General features: G+C 40.5%; 1 protein-coding gene across 1 annotated transcript in view; it reads left to right on the top strand.

Annotated features, from left to right (window-relative positions):
* Positions 1–25,264, top strand: part of COL19A1 (collagen type XIX alpha 1 chain) — a 352,005-nt gene that overhangs the window by 297,752 nt on the left and 28,989 nt on the right. Inside the window, exons 30-41 of the mRNA XM_065888668.1 lie at positions 506–547; positions 4,588–4,692; positions 4,774–4,827; positions 5,073–5,126; positions 10,070–10,123; positions 11,531–11,584; positions 13,814–13,858; positions 16,841–16,891; positions 16,977–17,021; positions 17,477–17,503; positions 19,611–19,664; positions 24,880–24,924. Of these exons, the coding sequence (XP_065744740.1) occupies positions 506–547; positions 4,588–4,692; positions 4,774–4,827; positions 5,073–5,126; positions 10,070–10,123; positions 11,531–11,584; positions 13,814–13,858; positions 16,841–16,891; positions 16,977–17,021; positions 17,477–17,503; positions 19,611–19,664; positions 24,880–24,924 (630 nt within the window). The remainder of the gene's footprint in view (positions 1–505; positions 548–4,587; positions 4,693–4,773; positions 4,828–5,072; positions 5,127–10,069; positions 10,124–11,530; positions 11,585–13,813; positions 13,859–16,840; positions 16,892–16,976; positions 17,022–17,476; positions 17,504–19,610; positions 19,665–24,879; positions 24,925–25,264) is intronic.

Raw genomic sequence — 25,264 nt, 5'->3', positions numbered from 1 at the left:
ATTGGCTGTTATAATTTAAGAAGCCATATGGTATATGACATTGTATTAAGAATTTTGTATAATAAAACCCAAATCTGGCCTCTCGGTTCTGAGTCTCACAAATCCTCCTACACCGTTTGAGCCTCATGTGCCATCATAAGTTACGTGCAGAGGCGTATCTTGGCCTTTAACTCCCTCACTGAGTGAATCATGTGTGTATGTGTATTGACTGGGAACCTTTAAAGCATTACTGGGGTTTACGGTGTCTCTCTGAAAGGACGCTTTAAGACACGAGGCCAAAGCACTGCCCAAGTCCTGTGTCTGTTTCTGGATAGGAAACATCATGTTGGCCAACCACCCTGATGGTGAGGCTCTTCTAAGCCCTACCATTTGTCACCATGGTGACAAATCTCAGCTGGCCTGGTGTTTTGAGGGAAAACATCTACATTCATTATGTTTGTATTGTATTGTGTGCCTGTATATGTATAATTACATGCATTGGGGTTTTTCTTCTCCTTATCCACAGATTGCACTTCCTCTCTTGGGAGACATTGGGGCCTTGTTCAAGGTACTCTGTGGCTACGTAAGAAATTATGTGTTAACTTCTGGGAAAAATCAGAAAGGAAATCTTTACGAGAATTGGAGCTAATTGCTTAGCCTGAATTAAAATTCAGTTTCTTAATGGCAGAACATCTTTCAGAGAGAAAAAGGAACACGTATCTGTATATGTCTAGTGCCACTTATACTAATTCCCCACTCTCTTCTTTACCAGCCTCTCATTTTGGGTGTGGAGGAACAGGGAGGCAGGGGAGGAGGTGGTAGTTCTGAGATGAGCTGCAGGAGAGGAATGGTGTCATTAGCACCCTTGAGTAGATGTTCTCTCTCTGCAGCAATAGCTTTCTCTTAATGGTGTTTACCCACCCAGGCTCATCGCTGTGAAACCCAGTCCTCCTCACGGTATCTGCCCTGGCCAGTCCAGGATGGAAAGCAATGCTGCTCAATAAACAGCTAGCTTGCAAGGCTGAGTTTTTATGTCATGGGATTTTACAAAGTGAGCTACAAAATTCCATAGCTGACAATTGCCCTAACACCTGTGACTCTATTAAATAAAAATGATCTCTACCTATTATCCACCTCACAGGGAATTAATCTTGCTACTGTTTTTTTTCTTTAATACTTTCCTCTATCTTATTTGTAAAACAGATGGGGGATGGTTGATAATAAGACACCTGGAGGTTGTGTATTTTCATGTTTCTTTGTGGAATGCTAAGACTGAACCCAAATGAAAGTCTGTCCCTTTATATTCCACTCAAACCTCATGTGTCGTATCTGTCAATGTATGAATGGACAGTATATCTGTACACACACACACGAGCTATGTGTGTGTATATGTGATCTATTTTATATTCCCAGCATTTAACCCAATGTTTCCTGCAACGACTTACTCAATAGTAGGCAGGCAAGAATATTTGTTGAATTGAATTCACAAGACTAGAATTCTAGTAAATATATTTGTCAGGTGATAAAGGTTTTGAGAATAGTATATGAATATAAATGTCAATGTAGATATAAATATAAATATATAGGGGGGGGTTTAAGACTTTCAAAAGCCAACATTTTCTCATAAGTCAGAAAATAGGGGCTTCCCTGGTGGCACAGTGGTTGAGAATCTGCCTGCTATTGCGGGGGACACGGGTTTGAGCCCCGGTCTGGGAAGATCCCACATGCCGCGGAGCAACTAGGCCCGTGAGCCACAACTACTGAGTCTGTGCGTCTGGAGCCTGTGCTCTGCAACAAGAGAGGCCGTGATAGTGAGAGGCCCGCGCACCGCGATGAAGAGTGGCCCCCGCTTGCCACAACTAGAGAAAGCCCTCGCACAGAAACAAAGACCCAACACAGCCCTAAATTAATTAATTAATTAATTAATTAATTTTTTAAAAAAGAGCAAATCCTATTTTTTTTAAAAAATAGTATTTATGGGGGCTTCAGGAGGATCTTATGTTTATTGAGTTATGATTACATGCCAGGCAACACACTGCTTTACTCATATCATCTCACTTAACCTGCGCAAGAATCCCATGAGTTCAGGCTGTGGAGTTTCCCATTCTGTACACGAGAGACCTCAATTCTGAGGAGTTAAGTACCTTGCTCAGAGTCACACAGCCAGTAAGTGTGACATTAACACAGGAGTGCAGGTCCTCAGACGGTCAGTCTCATGTTCTCTACGAGGGCAGTGATGTTGGAAATGGCAGGATTGTAGGAGTTATATCATTGCGGAACAGTTAGGGCTCTTTAAGATCCAAAAAAATTATTGACTATCCTGATAGGATGTGGCAGCTCCCACTACAGACAAAAAGACTGCAAACAGGCTCTGACAGAGAAAAGAAACAGGGCTCCGATGGCCTCAGACATGGAAGTAGTCAACAGTTTCACCAGGGCAGCATCCCCTTAATAAATGCCCTTGCCGGGGTCCAGACCCAACATCACCTCATGGGGGTTTTGAGTCTCAGGGGAGCCAGTTGGCAAGAGGTGGGCAGGACCCCTGACTGAGTCCCAGCAAGCTGTATTCAGTAGGAGAGAAGCATGTAGTTCCCTAAAGCATATGGGAATTTTAATCCTAATCCTGTCACCCAGTACATTAACTGTCCCACTCTGTCTTAAAGTCTTTAGCGGACTTGATCGTCCTGCTTTCTGTTCTCAAAAACTGTGTTTGAATAAAGTGTTGAAAAGAACTGACATATTTCCCAGCCCGAATGATGTATACCTTCAAAGACCTTCCTCCAGGTTAATCCGTGTGTCAGTCCTTCTTTGAACAAGCTTGTGTATTAGCTAATAACTGCGTCTTTATCCTCTCCGTGAGAAAAATCTTAAAAGATATTTTTTCAAGAACCTTAATGAAATCCACTTTCCTTCATTTACCATTCTAGTAACTCTAACCTAAAGATGAGGTCAGTTTGAAATGACTCTAGAAAATCCTATTGACTTGTAATTATTTCCATTTTTTATGTTTTATTAAAACAATCATGAAACTACCACAACATTGTAAATCAACTATACTTCAATAAAAATCAATTGAATAATCCATCCTAAAATGTTACTTATATGCAAAGTAGAAATAGACCCACAGACATGGAAAACAAACTTATGGTTACCAAAGGGGAAACGGGGGAAGGGATAAATTAGGAGTTTGGGATTAACATATGAACATTACTGTATTCAATAGTTAACCAACGAAGACCTACTGTAGCACAGGGAACTATGCTCGATATTTTGCAATAACCTATAAGGGAAAAGAATCTGAAAAAGAGATATATATGTATATATAACTGAATCACTTTGCCATTTACCTGAAATTAACACAACATTGTGAATCAACTATACTTCAGTAAAAAAGCAATCAGTTGAATAATCCATTCTAAAATGTTACTATATATTGATGTGCCATGTTATAATGTCTACAGATACAGTAGACGTTCTTTATACTTTTTGAAATATGGAAAGCTTTTTGGTTCTCTGAAGTCCTCAAGCGTCTCTACCTTCACAGTTTTTCAGATTGAGTAGGGGTGGTTCTACAATTATGTATGTGCTTCTTAACTCCTGTACCAGCACATTACCTCAGTGGAATGATCCTAGTGGTAAAATTAGTTTGGGAAACTTTGCACGTTCCAACTCCTTCTCATGTATTCCAGCTCTAAGAAGGACAACCACAAAGAGAACTGTTCTAACCCAGCATTTTTTAGGCAAATTGCCTCAGAACCTTTTCAATATCATACAAAACTAGTCTTCCATGGAGCATATGTTTGGAAATCAAACTTGTGCTGATATACACTGGGTCAAAAATATTGAACTTCATGGCCTTTCTTGCCAGCTTCCCGTCAACGGCAAGCTTCCATTCCCTCTTTATGTTTAAGGATTCTTCCCTTTGGTTAAAAAGATGGAAGAATTGAGGCTTAGATTGTCCTACCTTTGGTCAATTGTTAAATTTAAGCTGTGTCCCCCACTCAGTAGTCCCTATTTTATGCCTTTCCTGATCATATTTTTATAACGGTTTATTTAAAAATAAGCCTCTGTAGGCTTTATGTGATAAGAAGTTTATCTTGTGAGTTCAGGTAACTAACTTGAAGCGTTTGTAGATCAGCTAAAGATTACAGAGAAGGCGATGGAAAGGTGATTCCACTTATATTTCGTATCTGCACTTGGATTTGACTTAGAAGTCAAGTCCCAGCCACTCAAATAATTGTTTCCCACATGAGTGTTTCCCCTAACAAATAAAAGGTTAGTAAGCTGTGTTTAGGGTTCTCCAACTGATTGGGCTCTCAAAAGGGGAAATCTTTTCTTCACAGCTTTCTTTCTTTCTTTCTTCCTTCCTTCCTTCCTTTCTTTCTTTCTTTCTTTCTTTCTTTCTTTCTTTCTTATGACTTACGAGTTTATCTTTTAAAATAGTTTTTGCCTCCCCAAAAGTAGTCTTTCAAATTGAATAAATTAAGTTTCTGAAAGTAGAATGACATAGCAATGGCTATCACTCAACTCTCACAAAAGTTCAAAGAGAAGTTCAAATCCAATCAATGAATAATGAATCTCCAGTGACCTTATCTCTGTCTTCATTAGAACTTCTGTGGCAACTGCCAAGCCAGTGTCCCTGGGCTGAAAAGCAACAAAGGAGAAGAAGCAGGCGCTGGTGAGCCTGGACAGTTTGATTCTGTAGCCCAGAAGGTAAGAAGGGGGCTAAGTGTTGGTGGACCCTGGAGGTGACACATGGTGCCTTCTCTCAGCTGTGACTGCTCTGTCCTCTAGGGTGATGTAGGGCCACGAGGTCCTCCAGGAGTCCCAGGCAGAGAGGGACCAAAGGTAAGGAAGTCTCTCCTCTGTGCAACCTTTAATTCAGGGTAAGAAAAAGAAATACGTTTTAAAATACAGTCCTTTTTCTAAAAATATTTTGAAAAGGTGGTGTAAAAATCATTTGCAGATGTCATTTATTTTTCCCCGATTCTGTCCAAATGACATGCCCCAAGTGTCCTGAGAAGAGATATGTTCATTTTCCCAAAAGATGACAAAATGACTGAGTGTACTAACTAAATGTATTGTGTCTCTAGGGGAGCAAAGGAGAGCGAGGCTACCCCGGGATACGTGGGGAGAAAGGCAATGAGGTAAAAGGCTCTTCTCTGACCATGCAGCCCTACTGTTGATTCTTTCCATGTGACACAACAGAAGGACATCAATTTTCCATATCTCATGTTTGATGCTAAACAAATAGAAACAGAGACAGGTTTTTTCCAAGTGTTAACACATTTAAAATAATACGTTGATGCTTATTTTCAGTGATCCAGTTTCTGAGACAAGGGAATTCAAACACAAAGTTAACATATCAGTTACTACGTTTCTGTTTTCTCATAGCAGGTAACAATTCCAGCTCTCTCAAGATAAAAGCAAGAAGAAAGAGGAAAAGGAGATTTACTGAAAAGAATCCCAAAGTAGCTCATAGAATTGAAGGGATAGTCAGCAACCAGCCTAGGGATAGGGGCAGCTCCAGAATTCAGCAGAACTTCCCTGGGCCGCTGCTGCAACGTGGCTCAGTTTCACTGACCTTGGTTTGTTTGTATCTCTGCTCAACTTTCAAACTCTTGGGAGGAAGAAAAAAAAAAACTATCAAATGGGTCTGCTTGGACTGGTTTAAATCAGCTACCCACCCTCCCACTAAGGTTCAAAGTCAAATGTGCTCTTGAGATGGTGGCATAATTTTCTGACTCTCAGCCACACTGATGCTCAGGATAGCATTCTTTCCTGCATAATTCACATGAACTCTTAGAAAAACCAATTAGGATGATGAATTCTTGTTAGTTTAAACAGTTTTGATACTAATAATTCTTAATGAAAGTAAGTAAGCCATCTAGTAACCTTGATGTTAGTGCAGAAAATCAAAATGATATAAAGTAGATCTTTTTTTTTGAGTTGGAGTTATATATTTCACATTATAAATTATCATCGTTGTTATTGTTTTTAATTAACATGGATTCTATTCAAGAAAACTGTGAGGATTGGCTTGGTTTTTGTCCAAGTTAAAAATTGAAGAGCAAAGAAATACAACATTTCTTTTCATCTGTAAATAAAACAGTAAAGGCGGGCTTCCCTGGTGGCGCAGTGGTTAAGAGTCCGCCTGCCGATGCAGGGGACACGGGTTTGTGCCCCGGTCCGGAAGGATCCCGCATGCCGCGGAGCGGCTGGGCCCGTGAGCCATGGGCGCAGAGCCTGCGCATCTGGAGCCTGTGCTCCGCAACGGGAGAGGCCACAGCAGTGAGAGGCCCGCGTATGGCAAAAAAAAAAAAAAACAGTAAAGGCATTTTATTTTCTAAATAAGGAAGAGTTATTGAGCTTTTGCATCTTCATGCTCCACAGAAAGCTGCACTAAAGTACAAGCACAGTGTCTGATTTTAATAGTCTAACAGCTTTTAACTGCCTAGACTCAAGAAGTAGGCTTTAAAGGTAATTGAGAATGTAATAACAAAAAGATCAGGAAATAATTGGAATTCAGGCTTTTTCATAAGTGACTCTAAATTAAATTTATTAGAAGTTAACTTTTATTGATTCTTCAGAATCCTTAGCACTCCTGGTGAACTGAAATCCCTCCTTAATCACTATTTTAGTGTGCTTTTCCTTAAGTACACCTTGCTGGTTCTTTAACACAGCGTACACAGACTTTGCACAAGACACTTAGACAATTCCAGCTAGTTCAGGAGGAGTTTCTCCACATCACATGAATAGTATGAATAAACCTGAAGTAACATACTAGCTCAGTTGGGCCTTTAGGGGGTAGCGGGGCAAGGCAGCTTGTCCCTCTCAGGCAGGTGGGAAATATTGAATATTATCTCGTCTTCTACTTGGACTCAGATACTCCCTTACATTTTAATTTGCTGATTTGTTTAAGTGAATGAAACTTTGCCCAAGAACATATGTATTTCCAGCTGGCCAATAAACTATACTATTTTAATATGCATATAATATCTAATCATACAAAATCTAAGATGTCTGTTCTACCGTTAGTGGAAAAGATGCAGAAGGACACCCTGTCTCTTTGAGGAATTCCCAATTATTATTTAATAATTTTCCAATGGTCGATTTAATCCATTTGGGAACTTAAAGAGAGGAGTTGCCTTTCGGTTTATTGCGCTTACAAAAGTGACATTACCCTCAATGGTTTTTACGGGTGTTGTTTCACAATGCAAGGTAGCAAATTAGCAGGTGCTGATAGAACACGGACTTACCTCTCATAGTCAGAGGGAATTCTTGCTTGGAATACAGGTCTTTCTACAATATTTTAGAATAATAATTGATAGATAGGACAGGAAAAATACTGTCAGCCATAAGTTGTAGCAATGGAAAAATAAATATTCTTGGTAGCAAGTGAGGTAGGACTTGCAAAATCAAAATATCAGAATAGGGAAAGTACTTAGCTCTAATGATCCTTGACTATGCAGTAAATTTTAATTTGTATTTTAGTTTGGTAAATATGCTAAATTGACTGTCCTACTCTTTAATAGGTATTTGTCTTCTTTAATGACCTTTCTTGTCTTGTAAAATTACCTGCTTGCCCTTTATATATCCATAGTAACTTTTACCCTTACTACAGAACTTCAGCTTGTTCAGAGAAAGATGGCTGAGAATGATTTCTTTTTATTTATGGACTGAGGTTTACTTTAAAGTTTAATGTGGTCATCAAAGGTTAATGAGTCCCAAGCTTATAAACTGGACTACCTAAAGACTCACTCAGCATCTCTAGACTGATTCAGTGTTGAGACTAAAAGTAGCAAAAAAAAAAAAAAATACATATGAACACACATATCTTATACACGTACATACAGAGAGAATTTTATGGAAATGTGGGTGTTTTGAGATAAAGCAATTTGTGGCATAGCATTTATAATCTCCAGACATTTAGAGATCCATTCCAGAAGGAAATTTGTTTCCTTTCCACGTATAACCCCATAAACAAGTTAATGGTGGGGGAATAAAAAGAGTCAATACAACATGCCAGTGTGTACCGCCCACAAATGCACATGGGTACATGCACACACACACACACGCACACACACGCTGAGCGTTGCCAGTGAGGATGATACCACCTTGAAGAAAGTATATGTCCACATTAACACAAGTATACATAAGATTTTACCCAAGACTCTTGTTACATGAGGAATTTCGGCACATTCAAGGAGAGCCTTTCCAGCATTTCTTCACCTCCCATCACATGGAAAAACCTGAAGGAAAATATGATCCCATTAGGCATTAGATGGACAGACCTGGCAGAGCTTGGTCCTTAATCCCACTGATGCAAAGAACCTTGATCCTGTAGAACTTTGTTCCTCTAGAGCTCCCATAGATAACTATGTAGCAGTTTTACCATAGTCACTTCACCTGATATTTATAATATGTATAAAATGCATATTTCATCACAGTAAAGAGCAAAGGAATTTATTATAACAATGAATGGTTTGGCACTATAAAAGGATTACTCAGTAAAGAAAATTCAATCCTGAAAAAGTGGAACCGTTCAAAATAGAACTTGACACGTCATATGGTTATGTGAAATAATAAACGGGTATTTAAAAGTATATTTTTCCCATTGTAGAAATCATCTGAGTTCCTTATAGAAAACTTGAGAAATACACAAAAGCACTAAAAAGACAAAAATTATTCCTATTTGTACTTCTCCGACTGTTGGTAAAAGTCAGATTGTTGTCCACAACCCCTCATCCACAATTCCAAAGTTCAAATGCCTCTGAAAACCCAGGAAATTTTTCCCAAGTTTGCAGCAAATTTATTTGGCAGCAAAGTCTGACCTGAAGTCTCATGGAGCTAGTCTATTCATCCCACTTGGTGAGACTATCATATGTTTTGCTATAGAAATATTTGTGTGTTTATTAGCAGGTACTGCCTCAGGTGCCATGGGAGTGTTATGTAGTATCCAGTATGAGCACTGTGTTCCCTTTGAAACAAATCTGAAAATTCAGAACCCTGAAACACACCTGACACTAAAGTTTCCAGATAAGGCATTATGAGCCTCTATCAGTCTCATATTTTATGAAGTGCGTTTCTAAGTTTTTAATAATTTGGACCTTTATGTAACATTTTGTAACGTTTCCTTTTCTTTGTTATTCAATAGCTTTTGAAACATGGTTTTAACAGTTGCAAAACATTTCATATTATGGATTTTATGTAACTTATTTAACTAATATTCTTTTGCTGACTTACTTGGTAAAGGAACAAATTAATTACACGAGTTATCAGTTAATCTTACCAATTCTTCTTTGAATATATAAATGTATCCAGTATAATTAGCATGACGCTACAAATCTTAGGTGGGGCCTAAGAAGCTATCTCTTCACTTTTACCTTTAAGCCATTAAAGGGTTATAAATTTAAATTCGCCGATGAGGTGTATTTCTTGTAATGAACTGGCCGGCTAAACTAAATACTGGATCATAAAACAGAGTCCGTTGTTCCACCAACTGAAAGAAGCATTAGTGTAACCATGTATTTCTTTGATGGCATTCTGCTCATCTGAAATTTGTATTTTCATGCTTTAGCAGTGCCAGCTTCTCAAAGATGGCTATTGTCAATGGAGGAGCTCTGTGAGATCAGAAATGTTCTATGAATCACCAACACATTAAATTATGTTTGTAACAAATTCCATGTCGTGGCATTTTAGCTCGCCATCCTTACTCTTAGAAAACGGGAGTTTGCAGATGACAAATGTGTTTCTTGATTAGCCAACAAAGATGGGTAGTTTTCAATCGTCAAAATATTTGATGAACTAGGGCTTCCCTGGTGGCGCAGTGGTTGAGAGTCCACCTGCCGATGCAGGGGACACGGGTTCGTGCCCCGGTCCAGGAAGATCCCACATGCCGCGGAGCGGCTGGGCCCGTGAGCCATGGCCGCTGAGCCTGCACGTCCGGAGCCTGTGCTCCGCAACGGAAGAGGCCACAGCAGTGAGAGGCCCGCATACTGCAAAAAAAAAAAAAAGAAAAAAATTTGATGAACTAAAATGCTTTGTTTCCAATGATATTACATTTTATGGTAGGAACTATCTCTTTTAGGGTCTTCAAGGCGTTCCAGGCCTTCCAGGTGCTCCTGGCCCGACTGGACCCCCTGTAAGTATTTGCTAAAATGGTCTCACTCAGAGTCCATGTCTGCTGGTATGACGCAAAGTGAACTAACATTCTTTATTGATTTTTGTTCTCTGTTCCTCTGTGTGGAGTATGCAGCTATTGCTGGGGAAAGTAGCATCCAACATCTCAGATTTTTGTTAGTATTCCTTAAGGCTGCTTGGGGTTGTGGAGACTTGTCATGAAAATTCTACCAGACCAGAAAGCAGACTGTGATGAAGCAAGTCTATTTGAATAGACGTTGGATGTAGAGGAGCGTTAGCTTTTTTAGCTATAATTTTTCTGGCATCAACCTTAGGGACAGATATTCAGATGGTTACACCCTTACATTTTTAAGCGCCATAAACTAAGAATTTATTTTCTAGACAGAACAACAAAAAAAAAAAAACGGGTCAAGGATTATCAGATTCAATTTACTTTTATTCCTGTTTCTGACTTAAAATACGCTCTACTTTAGTCGGCACTTTTTTCAGCTGTCTCTCTCAAACGCAGCATCAGGGCCTTTTTGTCTTCAGTTACCCTGTTTGCTTAAAACAATCTTTTTTTCCTTTCCCACCTGCTAAACCCAGTCTATCATGAAAGTAGAGCTCAAATCTAGGGTTGCCAGTTAAAATACAGGACATGAGGCTCAATTTGAATTTCATGTAAATAAATACTTTCATAGCATGTTTGTCCCAAATATTGTATTGTTATTTGCTAAGTCTAGCAGCCCTCCTCAAGCCTCAATTTTTCCAACTCTTTCCTTCTTAGGGTGCCTAGGCAAATGGTATGTAGGAATGTAATCGTGTTCTTTCATGTTTTGAATCGTGGGTTTGCCATAATGAAAATGTTACCTTTTATGCTTTCACCACAGTTATATAGAACAAACCTGGCTCTAAATTGTACACTAAAATTAAAAGTTAAGAGAAAGAGTTGTGAAAGGAGCCATGGAAATGATAGCTAACTCTATGCTCAACGAAGATTTTAAACTAAATTTTATTTTCCATTGGTAAAATGCAGACCGCATAACTCACCTTGTTAATTCTGCTCTGTGAAGTATTTAAAATGGTGATCACCACCAAAATTATAGCTCATTTAGGAAGGCATAATGCTATGTAAATTGCCATTTCAACAGCAAGGCTAAATTCTTAAATGTATTAAGAGGTTCCAATTAAGGCCATTAAATGTGGTCGGCCAAGGTGAAAAAGCGACCACAAATACAAATTTTATCCTTCCAAGGGCTTATTAGCAGGATACAGCTGCTGTATCAGCCTGAAGAAATATAAGCTTATAGGACTGATTTTAATTAGGATCAAATGACCTTCAAAGTGTATCAGTTTGAGCAACCAACTTCCAATACCCTTGGCCGTTTGGTTGTTGTTTCTGTGACAAACTTAGTTTTGTGTTTTACAGGGCTTGTTGGGAAGAACGGGACATCCTGGCCCCTCGGGAACAAAGGGTAACAAGGTACAGAGGGAAAGCCTCACTTACTGTCCAGATTGGGGCTTGGGGTAGGGGCAAGGTGAGCCTACTTACAGAGAAATCCATAAAATCAAGCAAAGCCTCAAAGTACTATAGGAGTGATGTCAGGGAAGTGGGCTTGGAAAGACATAGGTCCCAAAATTGGTCTGAAGACAAGAGATATGTTCCCAGGGAAGAGGATGAATAACACATAGGTGCCACACAGCAAACATCCAAGCTGGACTCAGGGTCCTGGGCATCCACTGTGGGGAAGGATGGGGTGAGGGTCACCTCCCGATGAGGTGCAGGAAGGTAGTTTGTATCTGGAAGTCCAGCCGCAGGTGCCAAGGCTCCCGACAGGAGGCTCGCTCTCAGAACCAACCAGGATCCCAGTAAATGACGTGCTTGCTGAGAAAATCTGCCAAGTTCTGTCCTTAGGTGGTCTTAGGAGACATCCGCGAAAGAACCAGCACAACTTGCTTCCTGGGGAGTCCGGTTGACAGGACAGATGGGTTGCTGTGGTCAGCAGGGAGAACCAGCAAAAGAGGTCTCAGCAGGAAGATCACACAGTTACCCCATTTAGGATCTAAAGTGTCACCCACAGTGTGATAGAGCCACCACATGAGTCACATGGACTAACTCTTTGGATGAGAGAAGTTTAAGAATCCAGAGGCCATGTGAGCCACTCAAGTGGCTTCTACCTCAAAATGACCACAGTGGGGCATAATGGCATCAAGGAGCAAAGGAATCCCCCCAAACTAAAAGGCAACACGTGCTTATTCTGGACAGTCTCAGCACAGTTTCTCTGATAGCATCCCAGGGAGCTTGCCCAACTCCACCAGCCTTTTTGATTTGTTCTCGATGGAAATTATTCAGTCAGAGATTTGCCTTTTGAAGTTAATGGGAATTCCACACCGAGATGAGTTTTGGGGCACAATCGAGAATGAAAATATGACTATTAATTGTGCCGGAAAAAAAAAGTCCTTTCAATAGGCGCATATTTTCCTTGTTTGTCATCCTCTCACAGTTCATGAGAATCATGATATGATTCTCTGAAGGACGCTGCCAGCAGAGCCCCATGCGTCTTAGAGAGAGAGCCACAAGCAGAGCAGTTTGGGAAAAGATACAATATACTCATGGTCACTCCTTCTCAGACAGATACATTGCAAGAAAAACTTAACAGTTGGTTTTTATTGATAAAGATACAATCAAAATGTTTCTAGGATTCTTTGGTTACTGAAAAAATGGGGAGATTGGAATGAAATCCTTCATCAAATTTATGAAAACAGACTAAAATCCCTCAAAATTCTTGGGCATTTTAAAGTAGGAATTTTACTCTCTCTGGATTCTTTTTTAATGAACCATTTCTTGCCATCGCCCCTGATATTGAGGGACTGAAAAGATTTTATGAGGCTATTATTCTAAAAAAAAAAAAAAAAAAAAAAAAAAAAGCAGTTACAGGAAAAACTGGTTAAAGGCACCAAAAGGAGTATCATACCTCTGTTTATCACGGACCAATAAGCATCCTATGTTTTATCAAAATATAGATGAAATCCCATTTTTCAAGTTTCAACTTGAATGCATTTCTCACACATTTCATTTTCAGTCTGCTGTGCCTGGAAGCAGAATGTCTGAGGCTGTTTACATTGTAAAGAACATTTCCCTTATACAGCGTTGTACCACGGTCACTTTTGCTCAGTGGGACATGCCTGATATTCACTTAGGATGTGAAAGAAGGTTTTCCTCCTGCAGACACACACAGGTTGTGATTTTCTACTTTAGTCAGAGCATGTGGATGCCCTCTCTGGTCCCCAGAAGATGAAGGTGGTGGAGGTGAGGCTAGAAGCGAGGGTCTGACCCAAAGAGCCGTGTCCCTGAGCTGCTTCAGGAAGTGTGCTCTGCACCCCCATGTGGGGAGAGTTCCCCCAGCTGCACTCGAAGTCCAGGACCTGGTCACCTGCTTGTCTGGCTCCATCTAAAAATAAGCTTCATCCCTGGTGCTCACACCGTGAGGATCTGAATGCCTGTGGGAAAAGGCGTTTACCTTTCCCGTGGTCTAGTAATGTTAATTCTCCAGGTGAAGGGAAAAGCCCCGCTGAATAAGACTTTGCAAGGGTGAACAAAACAAGTCATATTGACTTCAGAATGTGGCTCTCGGAACAAGCGCAGTCGGGTCCATAAACCTGGAGTAGAAATGTCTAAGCCGTTGATGTTGGTCTGTGTACCCCCTTGCAGGGCAGCGAGGGACCCCCTGGGAGACCCGGACCACCTGGACCACCTGTGAGTTGTTTCAGGTTTAAAACATAAATTCATGCATCTACTTCAGACTTGTATAAACAACAAGGTCCTATTGTATAGCACGGGGAATTATGTTCCATATCCTGTAATAAACCATAATGGAATAGGGAAAAAAAAGGATTTTACTTTTTTTGTTTGTTTTTTTGTTGTTTTTTTAAATAGACTTTATTTTTCTTGGATGATTTTTTATGTTTGCAGGAAAATTTCACAGAAAATACAAAGAGTTCCCATATGGTCCTGCCACACACACGCAGTTTCCCTTATCATTAATATCTTAACATTAGTGTGGAATTGTACTCTTTAAAAGTATAAACTTTATGGTATGTGAATTTTATCTCGGCTTAAAAACCAAAAACATATGTATAAAGTTCCTTCTAACCCTGATATAATGATTTTTCAGTGGCATGTATAACAAAATTATTATTATGAAGTATATGTCGAGAAATATTATTTGTCACATTAACTATCCAGGTAATATAATTTCTCTCTTAGAGTAGAATTTTTTACAGTTGACGAACTGATATTGATACATTATTATTAACTAAACTCTATAGTTGACCCTGGGGTTTACTCTTTTGGTTGTATGGTCCATTAGTTTTGATAAGTGCATAATCTCACGTATCCACCATTACAGTACCATACAGAACAGTTTCACTGCCCTGAAAACGTCCTGTGCCACACTTGTTCATCGCTCACCTCCCTGTCCCTCCAGCCGCTAGAAACTGTTGGTCTCTTTACTATCTCTATATTTCTGCCTTTTTCAGAATGTCCTATAGTTGAAATCAAAAAAAAAGCTTTTATGACTCAGAGGTCAGAATACATTTAGATATTCTCAAGGATAAAAGTCATCTGAGTTTTATGTATAAATGTGAATGACAGCCAGGGTGGCTTAGGGGAGCCCTGATTCCCGCCTTAGCTCAGCCCTGAGGCACACTGCTCGGATTTGCGGACTGTGGGCCTCCCTGCTGTGGACTCAGTTCAGGTGGGTGTGCACCCCTACTCTCCACCTCCTGCCTGGGGGACCCTGGGAAAGTCATTTAACCTCAATGAGCCTCATTCACAGAAAAGACAGGGGCTGTAAAAAGACATCCCTTCCGGCAGTGTGAGTTGGTAGAAAAATTCTGTTGTGCTGTGTGTGTTCATTACCATCTATGATGCCCGAGATGCAAGGAAATTCTATTTATATGGCGCCTAGTGAAAGAAATGTACAAGGGCCACCGCTGCTTTCGTGCTAGGGATTGAGACAGACGTGCACATTGTCGGTAGGCTGAGGAGGACAGGGGCCTCTCTCTGGAGCAAGTCTGCCCTCAAGTGGGGTCTCGCTCAAACAGCATCACAGCGTCCGTCCGGCCAAGCGTTCTTTCCCACCTGCCTCAGAGGGAGAGGTGAAGAAGCCAGACTCCTCCAGAAGGGGCAGAATTCATCCATGACTTTGTTTTTTTTGGAGAAACACAATCAGAAGTTTAATAACATGTGCGCTTCCTGTATGCAAGGGAGACATCCGGGAAAACTGAGTGACGCCCTGAAATGGCCCAAGTCCTCACCTTAAGTACCATCCTCATCTAAAAACAAGAGAAAGGAAGGGAATGGCTGCTGTGCAGTTTCACGTCTCAGCTTTCTCCACTGGTAAGAGTTTCTTGAGATGCTGGAGACAACAAAGATACATCGCTACTCTGCATGCAATCGCACGTTGGCGCGCATCAGTGAATATGCTGGCACTCGGTTTCCCTAAACGTGCTCTTCATTTTTGTTTTACTTACCTTCTCCTTTGACAAGGAAGCAGAGCAGGCAGCATTTGAGGCTCAAACACTAAAATACCCTCCCTCCCCCGTGGACAGAACAGCAAAATACAACATGAGCTCCCAAAGAGGACCTCTATTTTACGATGGACTTAAGAAATCTCCCTTGCCCCCCAGCCCGATTCTCCAAAACTATTTATTCTTCAAAACAAATTAAATGTTGTCTTTTCTGTGAAGCACCCCCCTGGGGCCCTGGGAATCTCAGACAAAAGTATCCTTCCCCCTCCAGGACTAAATACAGTAGACATTCAGCAGTTGTCACATGAACGAGTGAAATACTGAAGGAATAAACGAACAGAGCATTTTTCCTTCCTTCACAAGTGTTTGGAAGATGCATGCAAAGCATGCGCCCTGAGCACCACTGACCGCCGTGGTCCAAAAACGGCAATGATGGCTCTTCAGTTTTGCAGCTGAAGCGTGGAAATCACAATACAGGAAAACGCAGGTTATGATTCTATGGGAATTTTTAAAAAGAAGGCTAGGAGATCCTAACTAAAATTTTCATATGCAAATTTTTCCTGAATGCCAAAATGTACGATTTTGAAAGCCCCTCACAGTAGTTCTCTTTAAGTGTTAGTTGCTCTGGGACTTTGCATTCACGGGTCAATTTATTAGGAAGTTCCTCTTCCCTGTTGTTCTAAAGAATATGTTTTTGTAGAAACATCCATGCAGGGTTGTGAGTAACAACATCTCCCCCATTTCCCTTAATTTTCTATTTGGTATGAAGAGAGTGTGGAAAAAAATTACCTTTCAGCAGCCCAATTGTTCCCTGTTCACATCTTCATCAGCACTCCTGTGTTATGGCCTGCAGGTCAGCAGGCTGTAAACAGTTAGCATAAATTGGCAATTCAGAAACTGAATTTTAATGAGCAAATAGTATCTTCCTCTGAATGCATTAGTGTCTCATCTGTCAAGCCGGCACATTCGTCACAGCCCCACCCAAAGTGTGCGCGCGTGCTCCACGTGGAGCCCACATGCCTTCTGGTTTCTTCTTCTACGTTTGCTTTAGAAGAACCAAAAACGGGAATGTTGTTATTTTTACCGATAACATGAAACTCAGTTTCTAAAATAGAGTAGGAAAAATATCATTTGGTGAAACAACAAAAGGTAGAGATGCTCACTATTAACTTCAAAGGATAACTCCATGTTTCATTTCTTTCCTAAGGGTGTACCATTCAATGAAGGAAATGGAATGAGCAGTTTATATAAAATCCAGGTATTTACTTTTCTAATTATGTAAAATCACTTTCCGGCTGTGGGTTACTACAAATTCTTCTCACCTTTGTCTTTTTCTTTTGAAGGGAGGTGTGAACGCTCCCAGTTTTCCAGGGCCACCTGGCCCCCCTGTGAGTACCGTTTCTTACCACCAAGCATATTTTAGCTGAGCAGCCTCACACACACACACACACACACACACACACACACACACAGACCTCCTAAGTTCACTGAAAAGTATGTATTACAAATATAAAGAAAATTTTCTGCAGGAGGAAATAAATGAAACCAATTATAATAACATTGGGGAAATGTACACAGTCAAAATAAAGGAAAACAGCATTCTGCGTTGCGGTGTCACTTTTTGGAAACCTGAGAACTAAATCAATGTCCAAGCAATCACCGTCATGGGAGTTCCATCAAGTTATATTTCCTCATCTTATTATGCTTCAAATCCAAACCATAGCAAAACAAAACCGGCAGATATTTTTATGTGTATTAAAGCCAATTGGATAAAAATTCTTCATAGTTTGTAAGTTTGCTTCGGTCGTTATTTTCAAGATGACTTCTCATATTTTTCTTATAGGGCCCCAAAGGTGATCCTGGCCCAGTGGTATGTATACTCCCATGTTTTGTGTCATTTAGAAAATAAATCTTTATTCGAGTTTGAAAGAAGACCTTCAGGAGAGATGCCTGCCTTCGGAGATGTCCCTTGGTTACATGGAGGAAGCGGGCACCTCCTCGTGTCAGGATGCCTCGGTCCTGATGTGTCCCTGCCCTTGACGCTCTTCCATCAGTGTGATTTTGAAAGTCACCCTGGGCTGGAGGAAGACGCATGTAAAGCTCCCGAGAAATAGGACACTTTCTTCCAATAGGACTATTTTGATGACTGGTTCCATGTTCAGGAAATCGCAGGCCCTTTCATTACAGTGGAGTTTGGTAAAACTAGATGAATAAATTTTAAACAAGTGAAAGAAGAGCCATAAAAAGCAATCTTTTTACATCTAAATAGATTTTCAAAGGAGACGCATGAAAGAGCTTATTTTTTGTTATTGGGCAATATATATTAAAAGCCCATTTGTTTTCCCCTATGAAATGCCCAGTTTGTAGCATATTTCCGAAATATGTCATTTAGAAGTTTCCGTTGTTTCATTACTCATGCTGTGCTTTCTTTATCTGTAACGTTTTTTAATGCTTTCACCTCCCCCCGCATATCCTTCATTCCAATCTGAACCTGCTTTCATCTTATTGATAAAAATTTCCTCCTGGTCTTTCCTTCTCATACTCACACACACAAGCTTCCCCTCTGAATCATTCAGGGACACGTAGGCTTCTCGCTGACTTTTCTGGAACACCCAAGTTTTTAAATTAGTAACTGTAGGTTAAGGTGAGAAACCTTTTTAAAAAGTATTATAATAAAGGATAAATTATAATTCACTTGGATTCGAAAGCGCGTGGCAACGAAAATGTAGACAGCAATTGAGTAGAATTTGAAGAGATTAGGCTTCAAAATTTTTTAGCTGCGACAAAGAATAAAAACTAAGTGGATGACGTTCCTTGCTTTTAGAGATGTGAATTAAATGGGTGAAGCACAAAAACAGAAATGTGGAATCATGAAATTAACTACCGAGTAAACCTTCAGGTTTATCTTAGATAAAACTTTAGATTATCCCTTTGGGCTCCATGTCACCACCACCGGACAACTCATTTCCGACCAGTTGCCCCGAATAGAGAAATACTACCTCATAGCATAGAGATAGATAAGCCAGGAATGGTGGAGTCACAGGTCACAGAGCAGAAAATGGAAAAGGCCCATCGGGGTAAGTATGGGGAGATATACTCTTCCAGCATCCTTCAGATCCCAGGACACCAGATCCGTACCACTGTTTCTAATCTTCTCAGTGAACCTTTACAGATAAAAATTACCCTTAATTGAATTTATTATCTTCTGAGGCACTCCATTTCATTCCCTTGATATTCAATTTATAATTGGCTTTCAATTAAATATTTATTATTAGCTACTTTCAGACAAATATTGATTGATCGGCTGAGCAAAGTTGGCAGCTTCCTTCACCCTGACCTTTCTAAATGGGTTCCTTGAGGGCCTAGGGGTTCCAGTCATCTGGGACCAGACACCAGCATATGTAACAGATTTTTTTTTTTTTTTTTTTTTTAGCAGAAATGCTTACCTGTCTCCTCTCGGTGAGCCATCATAAATAACTGCTCCTGGGCTGTCCTCTGAAGCATCCACAATTCATATCCAGCTCCAGGAAATATTGAGGGATTATAAACTTTGAGAGCTCCATCTTCATCCACTCTTAAAGACTTTAGTCTTGTTTTCTGATAATCTAGAAGGCTTAGGTACCTTATAAATTGGCAAAGTTTATTAAAGCCCAGTCTTTCCTTCTAATTCTTATTGAAATTGGAGTTATCACTGACTAGAGGGATTCGTTCAGAGCAGATTCTTCATCAGGATAAAAACAATTAGTTAGAAAAGATACTCATACTTCTCCAGGGAATAGCTTTATTTTCAAACTGTTCCCAAATATCAAATGCAAGAATACAGATGCTTGAAAATAGAGTGTATTATTTACTTGCTAAATTACCAATTGATGTTTGAGGGAGTATTTTTTAGGCAAAAAAATATCTTTGCTTTTGAAATCAATGCTTAAAAAACCTTTTGACCATCGCTTCTGTGTTCTCATGTTCATATTTAACAGGGAGAACCTGGTGTGATGGGGTTGCCAGGATTAGAAGGATTTCCTGGTATAAAGGTAAGTGCAGGGTTAGACGTGTGATCACTGATTCAGCATTCAAAACTGTTTATGGAGCACCTACTGTTGGACCAGGAACTGTTTTAGGTTTGGGGATGTATAAGGGAACAAAAGAGACAAAAATTATGTTCTAAGAAGGGGATACAGAAACTAAAAGAATAAACACAAATAACGAAATAATATTGTTGGTAAGTGCTGTGGGAAGAAAAAGTAGAGGCAGGTTGAGGGCATCAGGAGTGCGGAAGGGAAGGGTATCATTTTAAATCGGGTGGTCTGAGAAAGCAAGAAAAGAGCAGACTTGGAAGAGGTAGGGGGCAGTTAGCCAAGCCCCCTCAAGCCAGAACGAAGAATGTTCCAGGCAAGGTGAGTAAGTTCTAGAGATGTAGTGTATAGCAAGGTGACACTAGGTAACCGTGCTAAACTGTGCGCTTGAAATCTGCTAAGCGTTTTCACCACACGCACACGCACACACACACACAGTGACCTGTGTGAGGTGATAGGGATGTGAATTATTTTGACTGCGGTGATCATTTCACAATGTATACGTATATCAAATTATCATGTTGTACACCTTAAATATATACAACTAAAAAAATTTTTTTAAAAGAAGAAAAAACAGCAGGTCTAAATGCCCTGAGGCAGAGCACTCCTGGTACATCCAAGGAGACCCGGGGAGTGAGCGAGGGGATATGTTAGGAGATGAGGTCAGAGAGGTGGGGTGGCAGTTAGGAGCAGCCCCGCCATGTTGAGGTCAATGCTACTCACTGGCCAGTGCAGTCCCAGTGCCAGTCTGCAGACTCGTTATGGATTCTGGGGCAAGGTGAGCACAGAGATGGAGGGAAAGCATTTAAGCAGCTTGTCTGGCAGCTTGACTTTTGACGTTGCCATGATATCCAAACCTGTGACCAGTAGACTCACCCTGGATCGTGATGCATTAGAAAATAAATAAGTAAATAAACTCCTCCTTCACCACAGGTAGTTTGAGAAGCACTAATTAATAAAGAGGCTTACCAGCCATTGTACGGACTTTATCCTTCACCCTGAGGGAATACGGAGCCAGCGGTGGTTTCTGAGTAGTAGAGTGATGGGGCCCACAGCTGGAGAGTGAGGATGGGGCAGGGAAGACACTGTTCCTGTAGACGGGGGGAGTGGTGTCGGCTCGGATAAGAGCAGAAACGGTGGCGGTCCTGAGGAGCAGATAGGTTATGGACGTGCTGTGAAGGCAGGGCGACAGGACTGATGGGATGTGGGTCTGAGAGAAGAGTCGAGGACGGCTCCATGGTGTTGACCTGAGCAACTGGCATGGCAGGGCGTCATCAACAGAAATGAGGAAAGCTGCAGATAGACAATGATCCAGAGTATAATTTTGGACATGGGACTGAGGTTGGAAGACAATGATCCAGAGTATAATTTTGGACATGGGACTGAGGTTGGAAGACAATGATCCAGAGTATAATTTTGGACATGGGACTGAGGTTGGAAGACAATGATCCAGAGTATAATTTTGGACATGGGACTGAGGTTGGAAGTATCTATTAGACAGCAAAGTGAGGGTATTGAGTAGGCAGTACAGTATAAAAGTATGGAGTTGAAAAAAGAGTCTCAGGGAATTCCCTGGCAGTCCAGTGGTTAAGAATCCACACTTCCACTGCAGAGGGCATGGGTTCGATCCCCGGTAGGGGAACTAAAATCCCACATGCTGCGTGGTGCAGCCAAAAATTTAAAAATAATAATAATAAAGAGTCCAAGTGAAGATACAGGTTGCTTGTCTAAGCATATAGATGCCGTCTGAAAGTCAGAAGGCTGGATAAGATCACCAAGAGAATGACAGTGGATTCTTTTAAAAGAGAAGAGGATCAGTCAACTATACTCCAATAAAAATTAATTTAAAAGACAAAAAATTAAAGACAAAAAGAGTGTTGTTTATTCACTCAAAAAAATGGAAGAGGGTCAAGGACTGAGCCCCGAGGCCCTCCAACATTAAGATCAGGAAGAAAAGGGGGAATGAGTAAGGGAGACTGAGGAGGAGTGACCAGGGAAATAGGAGGAAATATTGGCTTCCTGGAAATCAAGCAAAGGTCACGTAGCAAGAAGAGAGAGTGAAAATCTGTCTCAATCCTACAGATAGGTCGAGTAGGATGGGGTCAAGTAGGATGGCGGAGTACTGTCACGTATCACCAGGGGAGTGATTACTGTTTCACTGTGTTGGTAGGACCAATTGCTGGACTTGAATGGGTTTAAGAGAGAATAACAAAAAAAGATTTAGAGACAGCAAATACAGTTTAAACAGTGCTTAAGGAGTTTTGCTGCAAAGGAAAGTAAAGAACTGGGCCAGCAGCTGCTGGAGGAGATAGGGCAAGGTTTGCTAAAACGAACTTTAAGACCACAGAAGTAGCAGACTGTTACTGTGCTGAAGAAAGGGGAGGGGGATGATGAGATAGGAGGAGAGGCGAGAATTGCTGGAATGACATCCTTAGATAGCTAAGAGGAAAGGGGACCTAGAGCATAAATGCAGGGTTTGGCCTCAGAGAGAAGCATGGATAGTTCATCTATGGTAACGGTTGGGAAATCAGAGAACAGGGGTACAGATGCTGGTATGTGGGCACATGAATTGGTTGGAGTCTATAGAGGTTCTTTTCTGATTGCTTCAGTTTTCTCAGAGATGGAGGAGTCCAGGTCATCATCTGAGAGTGTGGTAGGGAGAAGAGGTTGGAGATTTAAGGAGAAGGTCCTCTCAGAGAGAGGGAAAATCCAGGGACCACAGAGTGTGGTGGCTGAGCAGAACCCCCTAGAGCCTCGGCTGGTCCGTGGCCTGTTAGGAACCCGGCCGCACAGCAGGAGGGGAGCGGCAGGCGAGCGAGTGAAGCTGCGTCTGTATTTACAGCCCCTCCCCATGGCTCGCAGTACCGCCTGAGCTCCGCCTCCTGTCAGCATTATGGTGAACTGTATAATTATTTCACTATATATTACAATGTGATAATAATAGAAATAAAGCACACAATAAACATAATGTGCTCAAATCATCCCCAAACCATCCCCCCTCCCCCACCCCAGTCTGTGGGAAAATTGTCTTCCACAAAACCGGTCCCTGGTGCCAAAAAGGTTGGGGACCGCTACCCTAGAGGTTCATGGTCATGAACGGAAGTGAGATTATGTACCAGGTACATACACTCAGGCAAAGGCACAGAACAGGAGGGGAGCTGGCTTTAAACAAGGCTCCGGTTTTGACAAGTGAGTGCAAGAAGCAAGAATGGGCCAGGAAGCCAACAGTATACACGAGGGGGTGATTATAACAAGTGACAGTGGAATTTAAACTAGATAAATAAGGAGGAGGGGCCATCCGGGCAATGAAGGATAATGAAAATTTTGAATCATGGATGGATTAGAGATCTTGGTGACATCAAAAGTTTTGGGGGTTCAAAGTACTCAAGGGAGTGATTTAGAATGATGGAAGATGGTGGTCCAAGGTTGGAATGCGTGCAGTGGAGGTTATGGAGGGATATAGTTATTGTTTTTGACGAGGTCTCGGGTATAGCTATGGAAATAAGAGGCCATACCATTAGGGGAGAGTGGTTCAAAGAACTGTGAGACCCGATTGCTGGAAGGAACATCTTACCAGAGAGGAGCTCTCTTAACATTCACCTTTATCAGATATGCAAATGTTTCCATTGAATGAAAAGCTCCAGTATATTCATTTCCAGGGTAAAAATCCTGTAATTAAAAAAGGGCAGAGTGGAACTGACAAGGATTCCCTGTTTACATCCTTCACCCATTTTTCTACTAGTTCTTTTTTTTTTTTCTTTTTTTGACTGTAGCTATGCTTTATATATTAAAGATACTACTTCTATCTTATATGGTAGAGGCTTTATCCTGGTTGGTCCTTGCCTCTCATTTTTATGTTTAATCTTATTCTATATGTAAATATAACTTTTATGTGGTCAAATGTAAAACTGTTTTCCTTTATGATTTCTTATTTTGCTTTTATGCACTAAATGACTTTCGTTCTCATTCTCAAGCAAAATCAGATAATATGACTTGATTTTCTTCTAGTTCTTATTAATTCATTTTATTTTTATATAATCTATATGGGATTTATATGGAGTATAATGCAAAGAAGGGAATCAGATTTTTTCAAAGAAATTATTCAGTTATTAGCATTATTTGTTGAATAATACAGCCCTTTCTTTACTAAAATTCTATTACAAATGTTAGTTTGTTTCTGAGGTTTCTGTTATATTGCATTGATATACTGCTTAATCTTGGGCCAGTATTCCATTATTGCAATTATTATAGCTTTATTGTATGTTGAAATACGATATTGCTAACCTCTTTATTATTCTTCTTTTATTTTTTCTCTTATCCTCGAATATATTTATTATCCCAAGTGAACTTTAATATCATTCGATCAAGCCACAATTTGTAAAAATTGCATTAATTTATAAATTAGTTTGGGTGGTAATGACACCTTTATAGCACTGTCATGCCCTCCAAGAACAAAACATCTCTCTCCATTTAATCAAGTCTTCTTTTATGTCCCTTAGGGAACTGTGGAAGTTTTTTAATGTAGATTCTGCTCAACAAAAAATTGCCATTTTATTACCCCATATATAATCAGAAGTATTTTTAGCCTTGTCGGCTTTATCTAAAATACCACATTGCCTTTGGAAAAAGGGTTGAGTCAGTCCACTGTTCAGAGCAATTCCAGGGCTCTTCTTATTGGCCTAAAGAGGAGAAGCTACAAAATCCCCAGTTCTAAACACATTTATTCTAACCTACATCCAATGAGACAAGTACAGCGAAAGCTTTTTAGAAGACATTCAGTGTGCTTAGCTTTTAAGTATTAGTAATGAATTACTTTTGAATATGTGGAATAAAACTGTTTACTGATTTTACCTGTAATATGGATGGGGTTCTGTTTAAAAGAATAGGTCACAGAAATGATACCATGAATGCTCGTTTTCATTAAGATTATTATTTGCTTTGGTTTTATGGGGGAAAAAAAAGAGAAAGAGAGAGAGAGAACTTTAGTAGGTTCCATTGGCTGCAGTTTTCATTTTGTTCTTTTCCCATCTGGGCTCTAGCTTCACCCAGCTGATACGGATAACATTTATAAGTTCCAAAGAGAAGCTTTACCAAATCCAAATTATTACTGGAGCATTAATTTCATCGGTGGAGATTTTATAGATATCATTATAAATAGTACATTTTTTTCCAGGGAGATCGAGGCCCGGCAGGTCCCCCTGGAGTGGCGGGAATCTCGGTGAGTCCAGATTCTCTCATGTTGGTTTTGTGGGCACCGACCGTCAGAAGGGCTGGGAGCACGCAGTGACTCCTTAAACCTCCGGTTTAAAAAGCAGAACCATCCGTCCGTCTCCCACCTCAAGAATGCTCCTTTCTTTATTTTCATCTTTTAAATGTTTTTCTTTGTTTTTTTCTCCCCAACTCACTTTCACATGGGAAGGGGAAGCCCAGTTACCTGTGTCAACGCATTAAGATAGCACAGCTCTGAGAAGCTTGTTGGGTTTCTCTGTTCCTGTTACAGTTCAAGGTTTCTTGATCCTCAAAAGGCAAAGTCCTCAGGCACGTGCTTCAGGACCTTC

The sequence above is a fragment of the Phocoena phocoena genome, chromosome 12 (assembly GCF_963924675.1).
Source record: "Phocoena phocoena chromosome 12, mPhoPho1.1, whole genome shotgun sequence".
In the NCBI taxonomy this organism is placed as follows: Eukaryota; Metazoa; Chordata; class Mammalia; order Artiodactyla; family Phocoenidae; genus Phocoena; species Phocoena phocoena.
The sequence above is the reverse complement of the archived record's forward strand: the minus strand, read 5'-3'. Positions and strand labels throughout refer to the sequence as shown.